Source organism: Sus scrofa, chromosome 2 (genome assembly GCF_054392235.1).
Source record: "Sus scrofa isolate SSC_HxYL_T2T_F1_AM1 chromosome 2, Sscrofa_HxYL_maternal_Yorkshire_Landrace_v2.0, whole genome shotgun sequence".
Lineage (NCBI taxonomy): Eukaryota > Metazoa > Chordata > Mammalia > Artiodactyla > Suidae > Sus > Sus scrofa.
This window is the reverse complement of record NC_139384.1, coordinates 88,000,956-88,017,210: the sequence shown is the minus strand read 5'-3', so window position 1 is coordinate 88,017,210 and position 16,255 is coordinate 88,000,956. Positions and strand designations below refer to the sequence as shown.

The following is a 16,255-nucleotide window of genomic DNA, read 5'->3' as shown; positions in this document are numbered from 1 at the left end:
CTGACTGTTGGCCACCGAGGAACTCCTATTTCATTCTTTTTAAAAGGCTGCTATGGAGATTCTATGGACAAAAGTCCAGGCTGTTGTTGACAACTTCTGCTTGTTTCTTGGTAAACACAAAGGAGCTGAGTGCCTGGCCTGAAGGGAGGTATGCTGGCAGTGTGTTAAGAAACTGCCCAACTGTTTTCAAAGCTGCTGCACCTTTTCCCTCTCCCCAAGCAGTGTTTATAGTTTTGCCTGCCCCATCCTTAGAAGTGCTGGCACTTCCAGTCTTCATCCTAATGATTTCTTGAAAATGGCTTTATCAGCTCTAATTCACATAATCATACATTTACGATGCACGACACAGTGGTTTTCAATATATTCAGAGCTGTGCAACTACCATCACTGAGAAAGAAATGCCAGCTGTTAACATTCCCTCCCCAGCCCCTGACAACCAGAAACCCGCGCTCTGTGTCTGTGGATGCGCCTGTTCTGGACGTTTCCCATCCATGGCATCCCACCCCGTGTGTCCTTCTGTGTCTGCTTCTCTCACTGAGCGTCGTGGTCTCCAGGTCCGTCCGCGTGGTAGCGAGTGTCGGGCTTCTCTCCTTATCAGGCTGAGTGATGCTCTCCTGCGTGGAGGGGCCACATTTGTTTATTTGTTCATCTGTTGAGTCATCTGAGTTGTTTCCACTTTGGGGTGTTGTGGCTCGTGCTGCTGTGAACACGCGTGTGCAGGTTTTGTGTGGGCTGTGTTTCCATTTCTCCTGGGAAAAATGGAAGTAGCATTGCAGGGTCAGTGGTAACTCTGCATTGATCCTTTGAGGCCCGGCCAGAGCAGCCCTCCATCCTTAGAGCTCAGCAAAGCTGGAGCAGGCTGGGTAAAGCACAAGGGGACCTCTTGCAGGCCGAAAGGCTCAGGCTGCTCGCCAGGCCTCTGTGCTTGAGAAAAAGAGACAAAGTGCTTCCTGATCAGAGGATTAAGAGGTAAGCCTGTAGGAGGTGCCCCCCCCCCCCCCACAGGCCCAGCTTCCAGGGGGGAGATGGGGTGGCACTCAGGGTGGAGAGACTGCTCCAGCTGGGGGTAGGGCCTGGGGACACAGTGGTCCTTAGGAGAGAGGCTGGCCTGCTGGTTTGGGCAGATAAGGTTTGCACATTGGCCTGAGGGCCTGGGACTCAGGGAGGGGAGGGAGGGGTTGAGACTGGAATGCAGGATCAGGGTGGGAAGATCCTCGATCACGACAATCCAGGGAAGGGCCATGGGGACCCTCCCCACCTTGCAGGAACAGGAGTCTGTCTGTCTGGGGCGGGGGGCTGGAGGCTGGGCAGGGCTGGTAGGTGTGGTGGAGGAAGAAGCCTGGGACCCCCTCCTCCCCCAGTTGAGGTGGGGGGGACAAGCAGGGGACCTTGGGGCTGGGGAGTCAGCTGTTCCCTGATGGACCCCGTCAGGGGCCAGAGAAGGGTTCTGATGTGAATATCCTCTGGCCAGAGCAACACCATTTCCCTTCTGAGTTCCGGAGGCTGGGGTGGGGATGGGGTGACCTCTCTGAGCCTCCCACCCCCAGCTCAGTCCAACAGAAATCTGGAAAATGGGTCAGAGAAGCTGGGGGGCCTTTGATGGGAGGAGATGTGGAGCCCCTGTCCTATTGTAATCAAGGGAATGAAGAAACACAGGAACAAAGCTTCCCAACTATTAATCCATTTCCATTTGAAACACTAGGGAAAGCCCTTGGGGAGGAAGGGGACCCTGGCCCAGCCCCTTATTTTGACAGAGGGGTAAACTGAGTCACCCCAGTTAGATCTGAAGAGAGAAATAAGACCCAGCCGCACCCTCCCCACCCCCCAGTGCCTGGGATGCTGGCCTGCTGTCCCATCTTGTTCCCACCCCCTCCCACTCTCTCCTGCCACAGAGAGTATCATTTTCAAAATTCTCCAACAATTGCAAGGTGATCAGACACCCACGTTCACCCTGAATCATTGATGAGGGAGGCAGCTGGCTGGCGAGGCTAGGACCAGAGGGGGGACCAAGCAAGGAGCAGGCAGGGGGCTGCCTGCTCCAATAAACTGGGCATTGATCCAACTGATACTTGTGGTCAGGGGGCTTCCTGGACACCCCACCCCCAGCAGCTTTAGTGACTGGCCCAGGTTTCAGGTGGGGTCTTAGATGGATGGGTGTCTCCCCAAATGATGTGTCCCCAAAATGAACCTGAGAGCCCTGGGTTCTGAGGGAACTCTTTACCTGGCGGAAGGGTGGTTGCAGATGTGATTAAGGGCCTTGAGATGAGATGAGCCTGGGGGCCTCTAAATCCAATGACAAAGGTCCTTTTTAAAGACACAGGGAGGGACTGAAAAATAGGGAGATGAGGACCATGTGACAGGAGGCGGGGACTGGAGGGATGAGACCACAAGCCAAGGACACCTGGAAACCCTAGAACTGGAAGAGGCAGGTAGGACCTTCCCTGGAGCCTCTGGAGGGAGGATGGCCTTGTCGGCGACTTGGTTTTGGCCTCCAGAACTGAGCAGGAATAATTCTGTGTTGCTTTGCACCACCTGGTTTGTAGCATTTGTGTGGTAACAGTGGTGGATTCTGATCCGGGCAGGGGCCGCCTCTAACTCCTCGTTTTCCGTGTCCCAGTGTTTTCTAGTGACACTGACCTGACTTCCTGCTATAGCAAGGAGCTCCAGTGAGAAGCAGGAAAGAACTCCCCAGACATTTTAAGGGAGATGTCCGGGGAGGCGTTTTGATGTGGGGGACTTCATGCCAATGCCCCAGCACAGGGAACAAATGAGGGAGTCCTGCAGGTTCAGGCAAGAACCTTCTGGAAGGGAATAGCCTTGCAAAGGAGGCCTGGGTAAATGAGGTCAGAAACTAGAAGGGCGTTTGAATATGTGGGGTCTGGGGTCTACCCGGCCACAAGGTCGAGTTCTGGGCAAGACAGCAGCCCTGGGAGGGTTTTAACACCGTTTACAGCTGTGGTAGGAACCTGGTGGAGGGTCCACCAATAAGGCTGGGCGGGAGTACTCCCATGTCTCCATCAGCCCTGCCTGCTGTCAAGGGGACCGTTGCTGGCACTAGTCACTGAGGCAACAAATGAGCAGCTGAGTCTGGTGGTACCTAGAGCCTAGGGCCGACACAGTCCTGGAGGCAGCAAATCCCCAGGAATGTGTTGGGGATTCTCCGAAATCCACCAGGACATTCCCAATTAGCCGGTCTTGGACTTCAGATAGCCTTAGGCCAAAGAGAGAGCCAAGGACCGCTGGGTGGGAGGCCTCTGTGGAAATCAGCAGCCGCCTCTAATCCCTGAAAGTCCGCTGGCTCGGGAGTGGCCTACCCCAAGGCTCCTGGGCCCAGTCCAGGCCTGCGCATGGCCCTGAAAGGGGTGCTGTTGCTATGACTCCGCCCAAGCTAAAACCGACCTGAGAGGCAGGAGCAAAAGCCTGATCTCCCTTTAGGGAAATAAGAAACATCATTTCTTCTCCCTCTCTAAAAATTTAAAAAATCCCCTTTTCAGAGTTCTGCTGTGGCGCAGCAATTTAAGGATCCCGGGTTGTTACTGACTGCTGAGACCAGGGTGACAGAGGTTCTATCCCTGGCCCGGGAACATCCACGAAACACAGCTACAGCCAAAAAAAATAAAAAATCCAGTTTTCAGCACGAGGTGTATAGCAAACAATATTTACGACATTTTCCTCTATTTACTGAAGGTCTGCGAGGCTTCCAAAAGCCTGGGAAAGCGGATCATCACCACTGCCACGGGCCTCCCTGGTTCTGGCCTCTTCGACTTGGTCTGCCCCTCCCCCACTCACCCCATTCAGCGGGCCCTGGTTTCTGCCACTCCTCCCGAGGGCACCCCTACCGCCCAGCCCTGATCAACTCTTAAGTCTCCACTCCCCGGGATAAGTTCGGGGTGTTCTGCCGATGAGATGGAGACCCAGTCCATCCTCAACGCCCGACGATGGTGGATCCCAGGCCTCGATTTCCCAGAGTACAGGGCGGGCGGAGTTACCGTGCGCCCCGGGCCTCGGTTTCTCCATTCCCGCAGTCAGGGGAGGGGACCCTGGTCGGGCTTCGTTGCTCTGGGGTGAACAAAAGACAGTCGGGACAACCCCTGACCACATCGCGAAGCATGCTTGGTGGCCAGCGGTGGAAAGAGCCCACCCGCATCTGGGACGCGTTAGACCGCCAGATCCCCGCGCGCTAACCCAATAGGGCCGTCTGAGTTGGAATCAGACATCGGGCAGGTGCCCACAAGCAAGATGGAGCCCTATAGTTTTTCTGCCCAACCTCAAGATGGCGACGCACCTCTCTTTACCCTCGCGCCCTAGGCGGAGGTAGACTATGCCCGTTTGCAAGATGGCGGCAGCCTGGGGGAAGCACGCTTCCCGCCGCCTGACCCGCCACGTACCCACTCTCAAGATGGCTTCTCCCGGAAAGCCCCACGCAGGAGGGCAGCTCGCCCACAGGCACAGGCGCCGTCACGTGGTCTCATCTTGTCTCCCCTCCCCCGACTACACGGGCCGTTTCCGCCTCAAGCTCTGATGTATGGTCGCCTTCTCCAATGGTCGCCTGCAATTCTGTTTGGCCCCACCCCTCGAGCGGCCTTCTAGCCATTGGGAGGCTCTGGCGGGGTCCCGAGGTGCTGGCCCCGCCCATCTGCGCGATGGGAGCCAATGGGCAGAGCGCGCGGGGGACGTGTTCGGGCGTCTCCGCCATTTTGTGAGTCTATAACTCGGAGCCGTTGGGTCGGTTCCTGCTATTCCGGCGCCTCCACTCCGTCCCCCGCGGGTCTCCTGTGTGTGCAATGGACGGGTGAGTCGTGCTTGTCTGCGCTCTCTGCCGTCCCTCTCGCTCTCCAGCCTTTCCCCTGGCCGTTGCCGGGGCTTCCTCGGGACGACAGTCCCGGCGCGCCGCTCCGCCTCCACCCTGGGCCCCCGGGCGCTTCTGTCTTCCTTCCCTTCCCCCAGGTCTGGGATGCGGCCCGGGGAGAGGCTGCCGGGGTCGCGAGGGGGCGGGGGTCTGGGGGAGGTGGGTGGCTGGCCGAGCCCTGTTCGCTTCCGGTGTCCACGCGGCCCGTCCCGAACGCACGCGGCGGCCGCGGGGCCCTTCCCGCTTCACGTCCGGTTTCCGCGCGCACGCGCCGCCCTTGATGCGCGTTGCGTGGCCCTTCCGGCGCCCTGTACGGCCTCCGCTAGCCGCCCTGTGTGGCCCTTCCCGCGCCCCGTACCTCCTGGGCGCGCCGCGTGTGGGCCCCGCGCGTGCGCGATCCTTCGCACACCCCCCCCCCCGTTGGTTCTGGCGCGCGTGCGCGGCCTTTCCCGCCGCGCGGACTCTGCCCCGGCCTCCCCCGCCCGCCGCGGGCCCGGGCGCGGCCGAAGACGCCGCCCTCCTGCCCAGAAGGGCGCGGGTCCTCCGCCGCCCCCTTTGTTCCCGCCCGGCGTCCCGGGGAGGCGCCCCGGGCGCGTTGCTCCGGGCGCGATGGGGGCGGGGCAGTTGGCGACCCGAGCAACTCCCGGTGTGCCGAGGTGCCGGAGGCCTCTACCAACCTGGGGCGGGGGCGCGCGTGGCGGCCGGGGCTCTTTTCAGGAAAAGGGACAGAACGCGGTGAAGTTGGGTATCTTGTTTGTGAGTTTTGAGCAAGCCCTCCTTTCAGCCGGACTGGGCGGCAGGCGGGCGACTAAAAATGCCCTGAGGGTCACGTGCTTTGGGTGCTTCGGGTTTGAAATGATAGGTTTCAGACTGAATTAAGGCCAGTCTTTCAGAAAAATTGCTGCTGCGAGAGGAACTTGATCTCCTCGTGGTCTGCCTTGGCTTGGTTTGGGTGGATCTGCCCAGAGAACCCCTTCCCGAGCCAGGGTGCTCAGGAGCCCGCCGGTGGAATCTCGCCGGGAAGTGTTTTCTTGGCGGTCTGGTCAAGTTTTCGAGTTTTGCTTCCTTTCTCAAGAACTGTCCTGGGGAGCATCCTCCCCCAGGTGTGATTTGGGGAGCCCAGTCCCATCTGCAGTCTCTTGTCAGTGTTGGGGTGGTGGGGGCTTTCTGTTTGGCCAGCCTTCTCTTTGGAAGGGCTGGAAATCTTTTCCAGAAAGGCCATTTTATGTAAAATACTTCCTGTGTCCGAGGCCCTCCCCGGGAGTAGGAAGCCATGAGTCGCTCTGGGTTAGCAGTTGGGAAACTGCGTGCTTTTCATTCTTTTTCTGAGAAATTTTTTTCTTGGCTCAGTACGGTTTCTAAAAATCGTTGGGACTAACCAGTGAGGTGTTTGGAGGTCCCACAGCAGAGGTAGTTGAGGGTGGAGAGAGCCCGGATTAGGGGTAGGTTCTGTCTTTTGAACAGAGGATTATACGAGCCCACCTTCCTGAGCTTGAGGGACTGGGTAAGGGGATGTCATATAATGTCATGGGAGATTTTGTTTGTTTTGCGAGACTACTTGGCCTTGGTGGCCAGATGACCTGGTCGGGGGCATTGCTGAGTAGACTTTAAGTCACTCAGACATTGTTTGTTTCTGTTCCATACGTAGAAACTGGAGCGCTCTGCTGTTGGGTAGCTTGGGCTGGGACACTGCACCCCCAGAGCCCCAGGCCACCCTGCACTCCAGTTCAGCCTTCCCAAGCGGCCTGCCTGCAGGGGGGTGAGGGAAAGTCCAGTCACGGGGAGCCAGGTTGATGAGTAACTTAATTCTCTTTGATCATTTCCATTGTGCGCCCCCCTCCCCTTCGTTCCCTTGGGGCCAGAGCTCTAACTTCAGGTCCTGTGAGTTGCCTTTTCACTAGCGCCCCCCCCTTTTTTTTGAAAACATCTCCCAAGCATTACTAGTTTCTAGGATTTCTAGAAAGCAAACAACAGTACTCAAACATCTCTAGCATCAAGTGTCCCTCCCAGGGCTTTGGAAGGGGGTATCTTTGTGTTTGGACAGGTCGGGAGGCGGGGCCTGGGGTCCTGCTGGGAGGGAGGGGAGCTGGAGGACAATGATGGCTCCTTTTCAAGTGGAGATTAAATGGTGGACGGCTCATTTCCCTGCCCAAGACTTGCTAGTTAGCCAAGGCCTTTGGTGGGGGGCATGTGCTGCCAGAGAGTTGTGCAAAGAGCTGTTCAGGGCACCCCAGGATGTCTGGGGGCAGGGACAGTCCTTCCCGCCTGCTGGGACCCCTGCGGGCGCCCCTGGCTAACATCTCCTCTCCTCTCTCCACAGCATCGTCCCAGACATAGCAGTTGGTACAAAGGTAGGCACTTCTGGACGTGGTTCCCTCTTTTCCTCTTTCCTGTTTCTTGGACCCTGATCTCACGCTGACCCTGCTGCAGGGCTCGTGTCCCCCGGCAGTGTGGAGGGCAGCGGGCAGAGGGTGTGCAGGCTGGTCCCTGCCAGCACCAGGTCTGGCCAAGCTGGTCTGGTGGCTTCTCGCATTCAAGGTGTTGCTGGACTTTTTTCGTGCCCCTTTTCCCCACACCAAAATTCAGAGCTATGGGGTCCTGCTATGGTAACACAGTTCCCAGTTTGGGGGGGGGTGTTGCATGATGGGGTGACAGGGCTTCTGTAGTTGGTAGTCTGTTGAAAAAGTTGCAATCTGTTTGCACCCCGAGCAGCTTCTAGGGTGGGTGGTGGGATCAGAGGACTCCTGGGGCCCTAGGGTAGTTAGAGGTTGCTTTAATGACGTCCTCGGTTCAGGTAATTTTTGCTCTGAAAAACTCTGTATGACTCTTCTCGAGGTAACGGAAAATGGAGACCAGTCTGTGTGTAGACGCGCAGCACCTGGACGTTTGAACATACAAGTGGTGCGGAGCTGGCTGGGCGCTCTGTCCCCACAGCAGGGCCTGTGAGCACCCCAGAGGAACAGGTCCTCTGGGGCTGTGTCCTGGCTGGAGTGTCCTCTTCAGGACCAGATTCTGGGTCTCCTACAGATGGCTCCCATGTCCCCAGCAGGCAGCCAGCTGGTTTCTGGTCGGCCAGCCATGAGGCCTGGGCCTGGTTTCAGTTTTCCCAAACGGACTCTTGTCTTCACACGCTGCCTGTCCCGATCTTCCTGCAGATAAAACCTGTTTGTTTGGTGGCGGGAGGGGGAGAGAGACTTTGATGTGAAGCGTTTGTAACAGTCACAATTCTCCTGCTTCTGTGGGAGCCATTTTCAGCTGGAGAAGCTCTTCCAAGGGATGTTCTCCTATTGTGTTCCCAGGGGACATATGCTTCCAGAGTCAGGCCTAGGATAGAAATAGGATAGAAGCCGTGAGGCTCTACCCCAGTGGAGAGCTCAGGCCTCTGTGCCCCAAGTCAGTGCTGGTTTCAAGCAGTGTTAACAGTGGCACTTTGCTGTTGATAAGGTTTTACAGTAGCAAGCACGCTTAGGGGCCCTTTGCTGTTGATACTGAGTTGATTCCTGGGCAGTTATGGACAGTGGCTCCACCAGTACTAGTGGCGAAGAGCCGTCACCCCAGTCCACCATGGCATGCACCCGCCCTGCCGGGGAGTTGGGGGCAGTGTGTTCTTCAGAGTATCTAGCTAAGGGGACATTGCCTGATGAATCACAGGTCACTGCCTGCACCTGGATGCCCCTGTGCTGGGGGGAGGGGGCTGTGTCCAGGAGGGAGGTTTGGGGGAGGTGGGGGTGACCAAGTGGGCAGGATTTATTCTGTAGATGTTGGCACTCCAGACTTTGCCAGGAGAGCATAGTCAGAGCCAGGACTCACCCCTCCCCAGGGAATTTTGGCCCCACCTGTCAAAGATAGGAGCCAAGATGCTCTATTAAAGGTCATGTAGCAAGCATATGGGAGCTCTGTGGTGGGTCTCTGTCCAGCTCAAGCCAGGAAACTGTTGTGTGCCTGAGGGGAGGGGTGGGTTAGGGCTCCAAGTTCTGAGATGGGAGGACACATTCCTACCACTTGGACTTGGATGGGGGTACTCTTGCCTGCCCTTGGTGGCAGCAGTGGCTCAGGTGCACTCTGGGTGACTCTGTTCAGGGCTGAGACTGGTCTGGCTGCCCTGAGCCTTGAAGTGCCCAGGTGAGTTCAAGTTGAGACAGGTCATGTCAGCTTGTTCTGGTTGGTGATTTTTAATGTTTTACTTTGTTAATATCACACCCCAGTTCATGAGCAGCCTGCATTGCTATCCTTTTTTGGACTCAGATAGGGCCTGAGTTGCCTAGCTTTGAGCCTTTGCAACTTCCCTCAGTGGGCCTTGGGCCCTGAGGGCGGCATCGTGTGGAGGCCTTTGCATGATTGTCCAACCTGGGGTCTGGGCTCAGAATCACGGCCATAGTAGGAGCCTCACCATGCCTGTTTTTTGTCCTGAGGGGCAGATCGGCATCTCTTTGGTTTACTGCACCCTCTTTGGAGGGGACAGGCTTGGGGGTGAGGTTTCTGAGGAGTTCTAGGGCATCTTGGCCCTGGACCAAGGGAAGGTAGGGTGACCACCTGGACAAGTAAGTGGCAACTACTTTGGCAGTTTGGGGGAGGGGCAGAGTTAAGGTGTCCTTGTTGAAGGGGCGAGGCCCAGGCCTGCTGGTCTTTCCTGTTCCCACAAGTGGGGCCTCAGGGGGAGGGCGCCAGGGGCCTTGAAATCCTCCAGAGGCTGTTTGGGGAGGGGCTCAGTTCCTGATGGGGAGCCCCTGTACCACGGGAGGAGTTGGTCCTTAAGTCTGTGGTCGGGTTCTGCCCTCCCAGGGTCCACATGATGTGGTTCTGGGGAGCTGGCTTACCGGATGGAGACCAGTGAGTGAGCCTCTTGTTTTTGGAGGCTAGTGGACAGATGCAGGGAGCCCACCTGCAGGGGCACTTCCTCACCTGGGAGTCACCCAGGTGCCTGCCACTGGGAGAGCTAGTGTTTCCAGCTCGGGTTTCCTCAGACCGGAAAATAGGACAGGCTCTTGCAGCTGAGCAGTGGCTGCAGCATGACAAGGGGGCTTTGTCCTTGTGGGCTTGTCACTATCTTGCTATGGGTAGGGCTCAGCCCGTGGCCTGGGCCTGCTATGGGGTGGCCAATCCAAGCCCTGTGCAGACTGGGGGTGGGGGCACAGAAGGTTGAGAGGCCTGTGACATGCAGTGCCCCACTGGGGCCTCTCAGGTGGGGTGAGGAGCTGTGTCTTGAGGTGAAGGACCAGAGGCCCTTGGGGGTGGGGAGGAGGGAGGGTCAGGGTGTGCTGGGGCGGGGGGTGGGCTGTGGCAAGGACACTCCATTCCAGCCAGGTCATCTCTTACAGCGGGGATCTGACGAGCTCTTCTCTGCCTGTGTCACTAACGGACCCTTTATCATGAGCAGCAACTCGGCCTCCACAGGTAACTCTGACCCCAGCCCAAGCCCTGCCTGTGAACCTGTCCCCCCATGGGTCCATGGCCTTTGACCTTGAGCCTCACTTCCCCAGGGTCCAGGCAGGTGGACCCTGGGCATGGGGAGAAGCCATCCTGGCTGCAGGGAGGGTGTGGGTGCCAGGAGAGGGAGCCCAGAGAGCATTTGGTACCATGCAGCCCACCCCTTTTCTAGCAAATGGAAATGACAGCAAGAAATTCAAGGGGGACAACAGAAGTGCAGGGGTGCCGTCCAGAGTGATCCACATCCGGAAGCTCCCCAGCGATGTCACTGAGGGGGAGGTCATATCCCTGGGACTGCCTTTCGGCAAGGTCACCAATCTCCTGATGCTGAAAGGGAAAAACCAGGTAGGAGGCGCCCTCAGGAAGGCCCCAGGCCCAGGGGTGGCTGGTCTAGGCCCAGCTCATGTGCTCCCCCTGCCTGCAGGCCTTCATCGAGATGAACACTGAGGAGGCCGCCAACACCATGGTGAACTACTACACGTCAGTGACCCCTGTGCTACGCGGCCAGCCCATCTACATCCAGTTTTCCAACCATAAGGAGCTCAAGACAGACAGCTCTCCCAATCAGGCGGTGAGGCCGCTGCCCTCAGGTGTGGATGGGAGCAGGGGAGCTACCTAGGGGTTGAGGACTCAACGGCTGTGTCCCCCACCCCACAGCGGGCCCAGGCAGCCCTGCAGGCAGTGAACTCAGTCCAGTCAGGAAATCTGGCCCTGGCTGCCTCGGCTGCAGCAGTAGATGCAGGAATGGCAATGGCCGGCCAGAGCCCGGTGCTCAGGATCATTGTAGAGAACCTCTTCTACCCGGTGACCCTGGACGTGCTGCACCAGGTGAGGTGGTCGCACTGGCCCTTCGCTATGGGGTGGGTGGTCTGGCTGCTGGGTGAGGCTGACTATCGTCCTTCCACAGATTTTCTCCAAGTTTGGCACCGTCCTGAAAATCATCACCTTCACCAAGAACAACCAGTTCCAGGCACTGCTGCAGTACGCCGACCCTGTGAGCGCCCAGCACGCCAAGCTGGTGAGTGGCCCCTGGGGCAGCCGCCCAGCCACCCCACTGGCACCTGCTCATGGCCTTTTCCCCACAGTCACTGGACGGGCAAAATATCTACAATGCCTGCTGCACCCTGCGCATCGATTTCTCCAAGCTCACCAGCCTCAATGTCAAGTACAACAACGACAAGAGCCGTGACTACACTCGCCCTGACCTGCCTTCTGGTGACAACCAGCCCTCACTGGACCAAACCATGGCCGCTGCCTTCGGTAAGGTCCAGGCCATCGCCTGGAGGCAGGACACGCTAGCTCAGTCTAGGCGCCTGGCTCTGCGCAGAGCCCAGGGAGGTCGGCACCTGTGTCCTGGACGCCCGCTGGGTTCCATGATTAGTGTCTCGTTTGTTTCTAGGTGCACCTGGTATAATGTCAGCCTCCCCGTATGCAGGAGCTGGTTTCCCTCCCACCTTTGCAATTCCTCAAGCCGCAGGTACTCAAACACTCGTCCCGCTCCCACTGCCGTCTGCATGCCCGCACCTCTCCAGTAGCTCTGCTTCCATGGCAGCTGGCGTGGGCGCAGTCACGGGGGGAGCCCACCTTCTTGGGTGCGGGCCTGGGTTCCCCAAGGAGCCTGGACAGGGCAGTCATAGGACAGGGCTGTGTAGAGCCCACTAACCCCGCAGTTTCTGGTCTGGTTCCTTTCAAGCGCCCAGTGAGGATCAGCGCACACTGGTTGGCGGGATGTGCCCCTAGAGATGCATTTAGTAGCCTGGTAAAGCAGAGTGGCCTGAGCCAGGCAGGCACACCTGAGCGTCCCTCCTGGGGGCTGGGCACCTGCCCACATGACGACCCGCCCAGCCTGCCGTCTGCATGGTGATGGTCACCTGCAAGTACGTGCAGCAAGGCTCGGCTCGGTGCTGTGTTTCCAGGAGCTCATAAGCTTTGTGTGCTGTTGGGCGCATGTAGACGGTCTTTGCCATGAGGAGAGGTGGAGCCGGCAGGCACATGGCCAGGCATGGGGCCGAGGGTGACCTTTTGCATGAGGACAGGCAGGACCTTCGTTTCCCTCTTGGTGGGCAACATGGGCACTGCCGCTCATCTGATCATCTTCCTCTCTAGGCCTCTCTGTCCCTAACGTGCATGGGGCCCTGGCTCCTCTGGCTATCCCGTCAGCAGCGGCAGCGGCGGCAGCAGCAGGCCGGATCGCCATTCCAGGTCTGGCAGGGGCAGGAAATTCCGTCCTGCTGGTCAGCAACCTCAATCCCGAGGTACGTGGCTCTTGTAGGCTGTCCCCCCGAAAGTACAGGCGCAGGGGAATAGTGCTCTCTGGGCCAAACGTGGACCGGTCCCCTCCCCCAGGCAGGCAGAGTCACAGAGTCCCTGGAGCAGGTCCTCTGGCCGTCCTCTGCGCACAGTCCCCACGCCGCCTCCTCTCCCGCAGCCCTTGGAGTTCTCCTTGTTTCCCTTAACATCTCAGTTTACGTTTCTGGTTCCGTGATATTGAGAGTTGAAGCACCTGGTATATGAGAGCAATTTTGAAATTTCCAGCCCAACAGGCCCCAGTCTGCAGGGGCCTGCTGGGCACCTCTGGGGAGGGGGCACCAGTCAACAGCAGTCAGCCGGGCCTGCTCTTTTCTCAGGGACCAAATTGCTCTCAGGGAGCTGGGGTGGAATGATAAAAGGCTCCAAGTACTAAACTCTGTAGATGGAATTCCAGCTTTACGAGCTGTTCTCTTGCTGTCTGACCATTGCTGTGACCGCCCCCCGGCTCCTAGGGAAGTGCTCCAGTAGGAGCCGAGGAGGAAGGCAGTTCGCAAGGGCCTGGTTCTGGGGGAGCGAGTGGGCCGGTGGGCACTGTCCTGCTCCCCGAGGCGGCTCTCCTGCTGTCCCGGCCTGTGGCTGTAATGTGTGTGGTCTTGACTGATGGGACACCGCGTGTTTCTTATGTATTTACTGACCTGTGTTTTTGCTACTTTTTTTCTTTTCTCCCCTTCCCCTTTCCCAATTTTTTTTCTTGCCCTGATCCGGAATTTCTTTGCCAACTGACTGCACGGTACTTCTGCTTCCTGTTGTTGCTTGAAACAAAACAAAACCATAAATAAATAAAAAAAAAAAAAATTCCCCCTCAAACCCTGCTCTCCGGAAACCAACCTGCCCTTGAATATTAACATCCTGACAACTTCATCATCCATCAACCTGCACGCCTGCGGGGCTGCCTCCTCGTGGTGGACGATTGGCAACTGCCCCCTGACCTCTCCCTTTCCCTGTCCCTCCGCTGCCTTGCTCTGCTGTCCTCTAAAGAGAGTCACACCCCAAAGCCTCTTTATTCTTTTCGGTATGTTATTGTTCACACTTTTATTACCTTGTTTTCATGTAATTGAGGTGGTTGTTACGCCCTGAGATGTATGATGCGTGCGGTCTGGGCTGCGGTTTGCGGATTTATTTGGACTCTAGAGCATGGTTTATTGCCCCGCATGCTGTTGGCCGAGTAAATGTGTCGGTAGCATGCTACAGGATGGTTCTTGGCAATTGACCTTTCCTGGATTTTATGGCTTCTTTGCTGAAGGTAGCCCTCCCAGTAACGTCCCCTGTAACTAGCCGCAGGTGCCCAGAGCAGAATAAGCAAACCTCCGGGGGAGAGCCAGCTCTGTGCGGGTGTGCGGGTCGCGGGGGCTGGCGGGGAGGCAGCAGTGGGCCCTCTGGTGGCTCAGCACCCCCCCCCTCCCCCCGTGCTCTTGAAGGCGTATATGGTGATGTGCAGCGGGTGAAGATCCTGTTCAACAAGAAGGAGAATGCCCTGGTGCAGATGGCAGACGGGAGCCAGGCTCAGCTGGGTGAGGGGCCACTGGAAGACCAGACCTGGCGGGGGTGGGGGGCGGCAGGGCTGTAGGGGAGTGTGGGGTGCTGGGGGGCCCTGCCTCACTTGTGTGTCGCCCCCACTTCCTTCCCAGCCATGAGCCACCTCAATGGGCACAAGCTGCATGGAAAGCCCGTGCGCATCACGCTCTCCAAGCACCAGAACGTGCAGCTGCCTCGTGAGGGCCAGGAGGACCAGGGCCTCACGAAGGACTATGGCAACTCGCCCTTGCACCGTTTCAAGAAGCCGGGCTCCAAGAACTTCCAGAACATCTTCCCACCCTCGGCCACCTTGCACCTCTCCAATATCCCGTGAGTGCCAGTGGACTGGGAAAGCGCCCTTGCTGCATGTAGCTGTTTCTGCTAGGCCTTCCCTTCCTCAGACTGGACACGCAGCTCAGTCTTTCTCCTCCCCACAGGCCCTCCATCTCTGAGGAAGATCTCAAGATTCTCTTCTCCAGCAACGGTGGTATCGTCAAAGGGTTCAAGTTCTTCCAGTGAGCAGAGGCCCTGCCCCTCCCTCCTTTCCCCAGGGCACTTCCCACCCCTTAGCCCTCACCACTCACCCTTTTCTGTGTCCCACCCATAGGAAGGACCGCAAGATGGCACTGATCCAGATGGGCTCTGTGGAGGAAGCCATCCAGGCGCTTATTGACCTGCACAACCACGACCTGGGTGAGAACCACCACCTGCGCGTGTCTTTCTCCAAGTCCACCATCTAGGCCGCTGTGGACCAGCCTGCCGGGCACCCGGCAACAACTTCCATCATTCCAGAAAAAAAGCCACTTTAAAAGCAGCTGAAGTGACCTTAAAAGACCAGAGATTTTATTTTTTTAAAAGAGAAATCAGTTTACCTGTTTTTAAAAAATTAAATCTAAATCTTTTGTTCACCTTGGGGAGATGGGGTGCTGGCCTCAGGCCCTTGGTGACAGTCAGCACAGCCTGCTCCCAGCCCCTCGCCTGTGCCTTCTGCAGCCTGTGGGCGGGCGCTCCCAAACCTCCACTTGGCTCTCTTGTGCCTTAAACCCGCTGCTCTGGCAGGGCCTTGTTGGGGTGTTAAGACGCGTAGGGGTTTGGGGGCCCAAGGACTCCACCTCCCGTGGGATCATGTGCCTGGTGTTGTGGGAGGCTGCAGGCGTCTGGCCGACACCCCTAATCCTTTAATCAAGTGTGTGATTTCCCCCCTCCCCAGCCCCAAGGGCCTTCCTTGGTTGGGTGAGACCCCAGGGTGTGTCCCTGTGCTTCTTCAGCTCTGTTTCCACTGTAATCTCTGTATTATGCTTTGATGCAGCTGCAGACGTCGTGCCTAGCAATATTTCCAGTTGACCAAATATTCTAATCTTTTTCATTTATATGCAAAAGAAATAGTTTTAAGTAACTTTTTATATAGCAAGATGATAAAAATTGTATGAGTGTAACCTAATTTTTCTCCTTGTGCTATGACCTTGTATACTGTACTTTTATTTTATTCCTTGGCAGTAAGTTGCAGGGCAGGTTCTAGTTTCCAGGGCAGACACAGCGGGGCCGGCAAGGCGCCGGGGCGCGAAGCCCAGGCTCTGTCTGAGACCTCCAGATGCCTTACACCCAGCTGTCCTCTAGTGAGGACAGGCGCTCTTAAACTTTCAGGGTTTCTTTTTTTCCTGAAAATTTTGGACCAAAGTTTTGTTTCTGCTTCATGTCTGCCTCTATTGCTGGGACCCCAGGAGGTGGGGCAGCTGCCCTTCCGTCTTAGTGCCTCGTCCTGCATCCGGGTCCAGGGGGCTCCCTGTGCAGACCTTGTGCTGGTCAGCTCCCCCCTTTGGGGCCTGGACCTCCAATTTCCGTGTGGGGTGGAACAAGGGTGTAAATATTTATAATTTTTTATACCTGTTGTAAGACGTGAGAGGCAGCAGCAAATGCGGTTTTTTACGGTGACACAGATGTATATTTTGATAACAGCAATTACAGGCCCAGTATTGTACGGAGCATGGCAGTCCACTGCCCACCGCCGGCTTGTAATGCAGAGAGAACTGAATTAAAGCAATTTTATAACAACTCCTACCTTTTCTGTAGGCTCTTTTTTCCTGTCCACATTGTAGAAGGTGGTTTGGCCAGTCTGTACCGGACTTTGAATAAACTCTCTGTACCCTGCACTTG

The 16,255-nt window shown here is 57.2% G+C and overlaps 1 protein-coding gene and 1 long non-coding RNA gene across 14 annotated transcripts; one reads left to right on the top strand and one right to left on the bottom strand.

Annotated features, from left to right (window-relative positions):
* Nucleotides 1-330: 330 nt before the first annotated feature.
* On the bottom strand, nucleotides 331-4,495 carry LOC102159224 (uncharacterized). Its single transcript, XR_014837936.1, has 2 exons — nucleotides 4,389-4,495; nucleotides 331-749 (listed from the first exon to the last, which is right to left on the bottom strand). It is a non-coding gene; the product is annotated as an uncharacterized LOC102159224 (long non-coding RNA).
* Nucleotides 4,496-4,693: 198 nt separating this feature from the next.
* On the top strand, nucleotides 4,694-16,251 carry PTBP1 (polypyrimidine tract binding protein 1). Of its 13 annotated transcripts, none has more exons than NM_214231.3 (15): nucleotides 4,694-4,792; nucleotides 7,170-7,200; nucleotides 10,168-10,243; nucleotides 10,449-10,621; nucleotides 10,701-10,847; nucleotides 10,934-11,104; nucleotides 11,184-11,294; nucleotides 11,362-11,536; nucleotides 11,676-11,753; nucleotides 12,383-12,531; nucleotides 13,565-13,598; nucleotides 14,005-14,097; nucleotides 14,215-14,431; nucleotides 14,539-14,616; nucleotides 14,709-16,251. In NM_214231.3, the coding sequence occupies exons 1-15, from the start codon at nucleotides 4,785-4,787 to the stop codon at nucleotides 14,839-14,841; spliced, it is 1,674 nt and encodes a 557-aa protein (NP_999396.2). In that variant the 5' UTR covers nucleotides 4,694-4,784; the 3' UTR covers nucleotides 14,842-16,251. The 13 variants fall into 13 exon arrangements, 7 of the variants coding, with proteins under 7 accessions (NP_999396.2, XP_020936988.2, XP_020936969.2 ...); XM_021081329.2 differs by having other exon boundaries at nucleotides 4,702-5,505; XM_021081310.2 differs by having other exon boundaries at nucleotides 4,702-5,589.
* Nucleotides 16,252-16,255: the final 4 nt, after the last annotated feature.

What these genes read in the sequence shown, in the direction of transcription:
- PTBP1 (XM_021081310.2), top strand. Translation starts at nt 4,955, where the DNA reads ATGCGGCCCGGGGAGAGGCTGCCGGGGTCGCGAGGGGGCGGGGGTCTG. An exon ending in TGCTGAAAGGGAAAAACCAG is followed by an intron (nt 10,622 to 10,700) that starts GTAGGAGGCGCC and finishes CCCTGCCTGCAG; the next exon opens with GCCTTCATCGAGATGAACAC. An exon ending in AACCATGGCCGCTGCCTTCG is followed by an intron (nt 11,537 to 11,675) that starts GTAAGGTCCAGG and finishes GTTTGTTTCTAG; the next exon opens with GTGCACCTGGTATAATGTCA.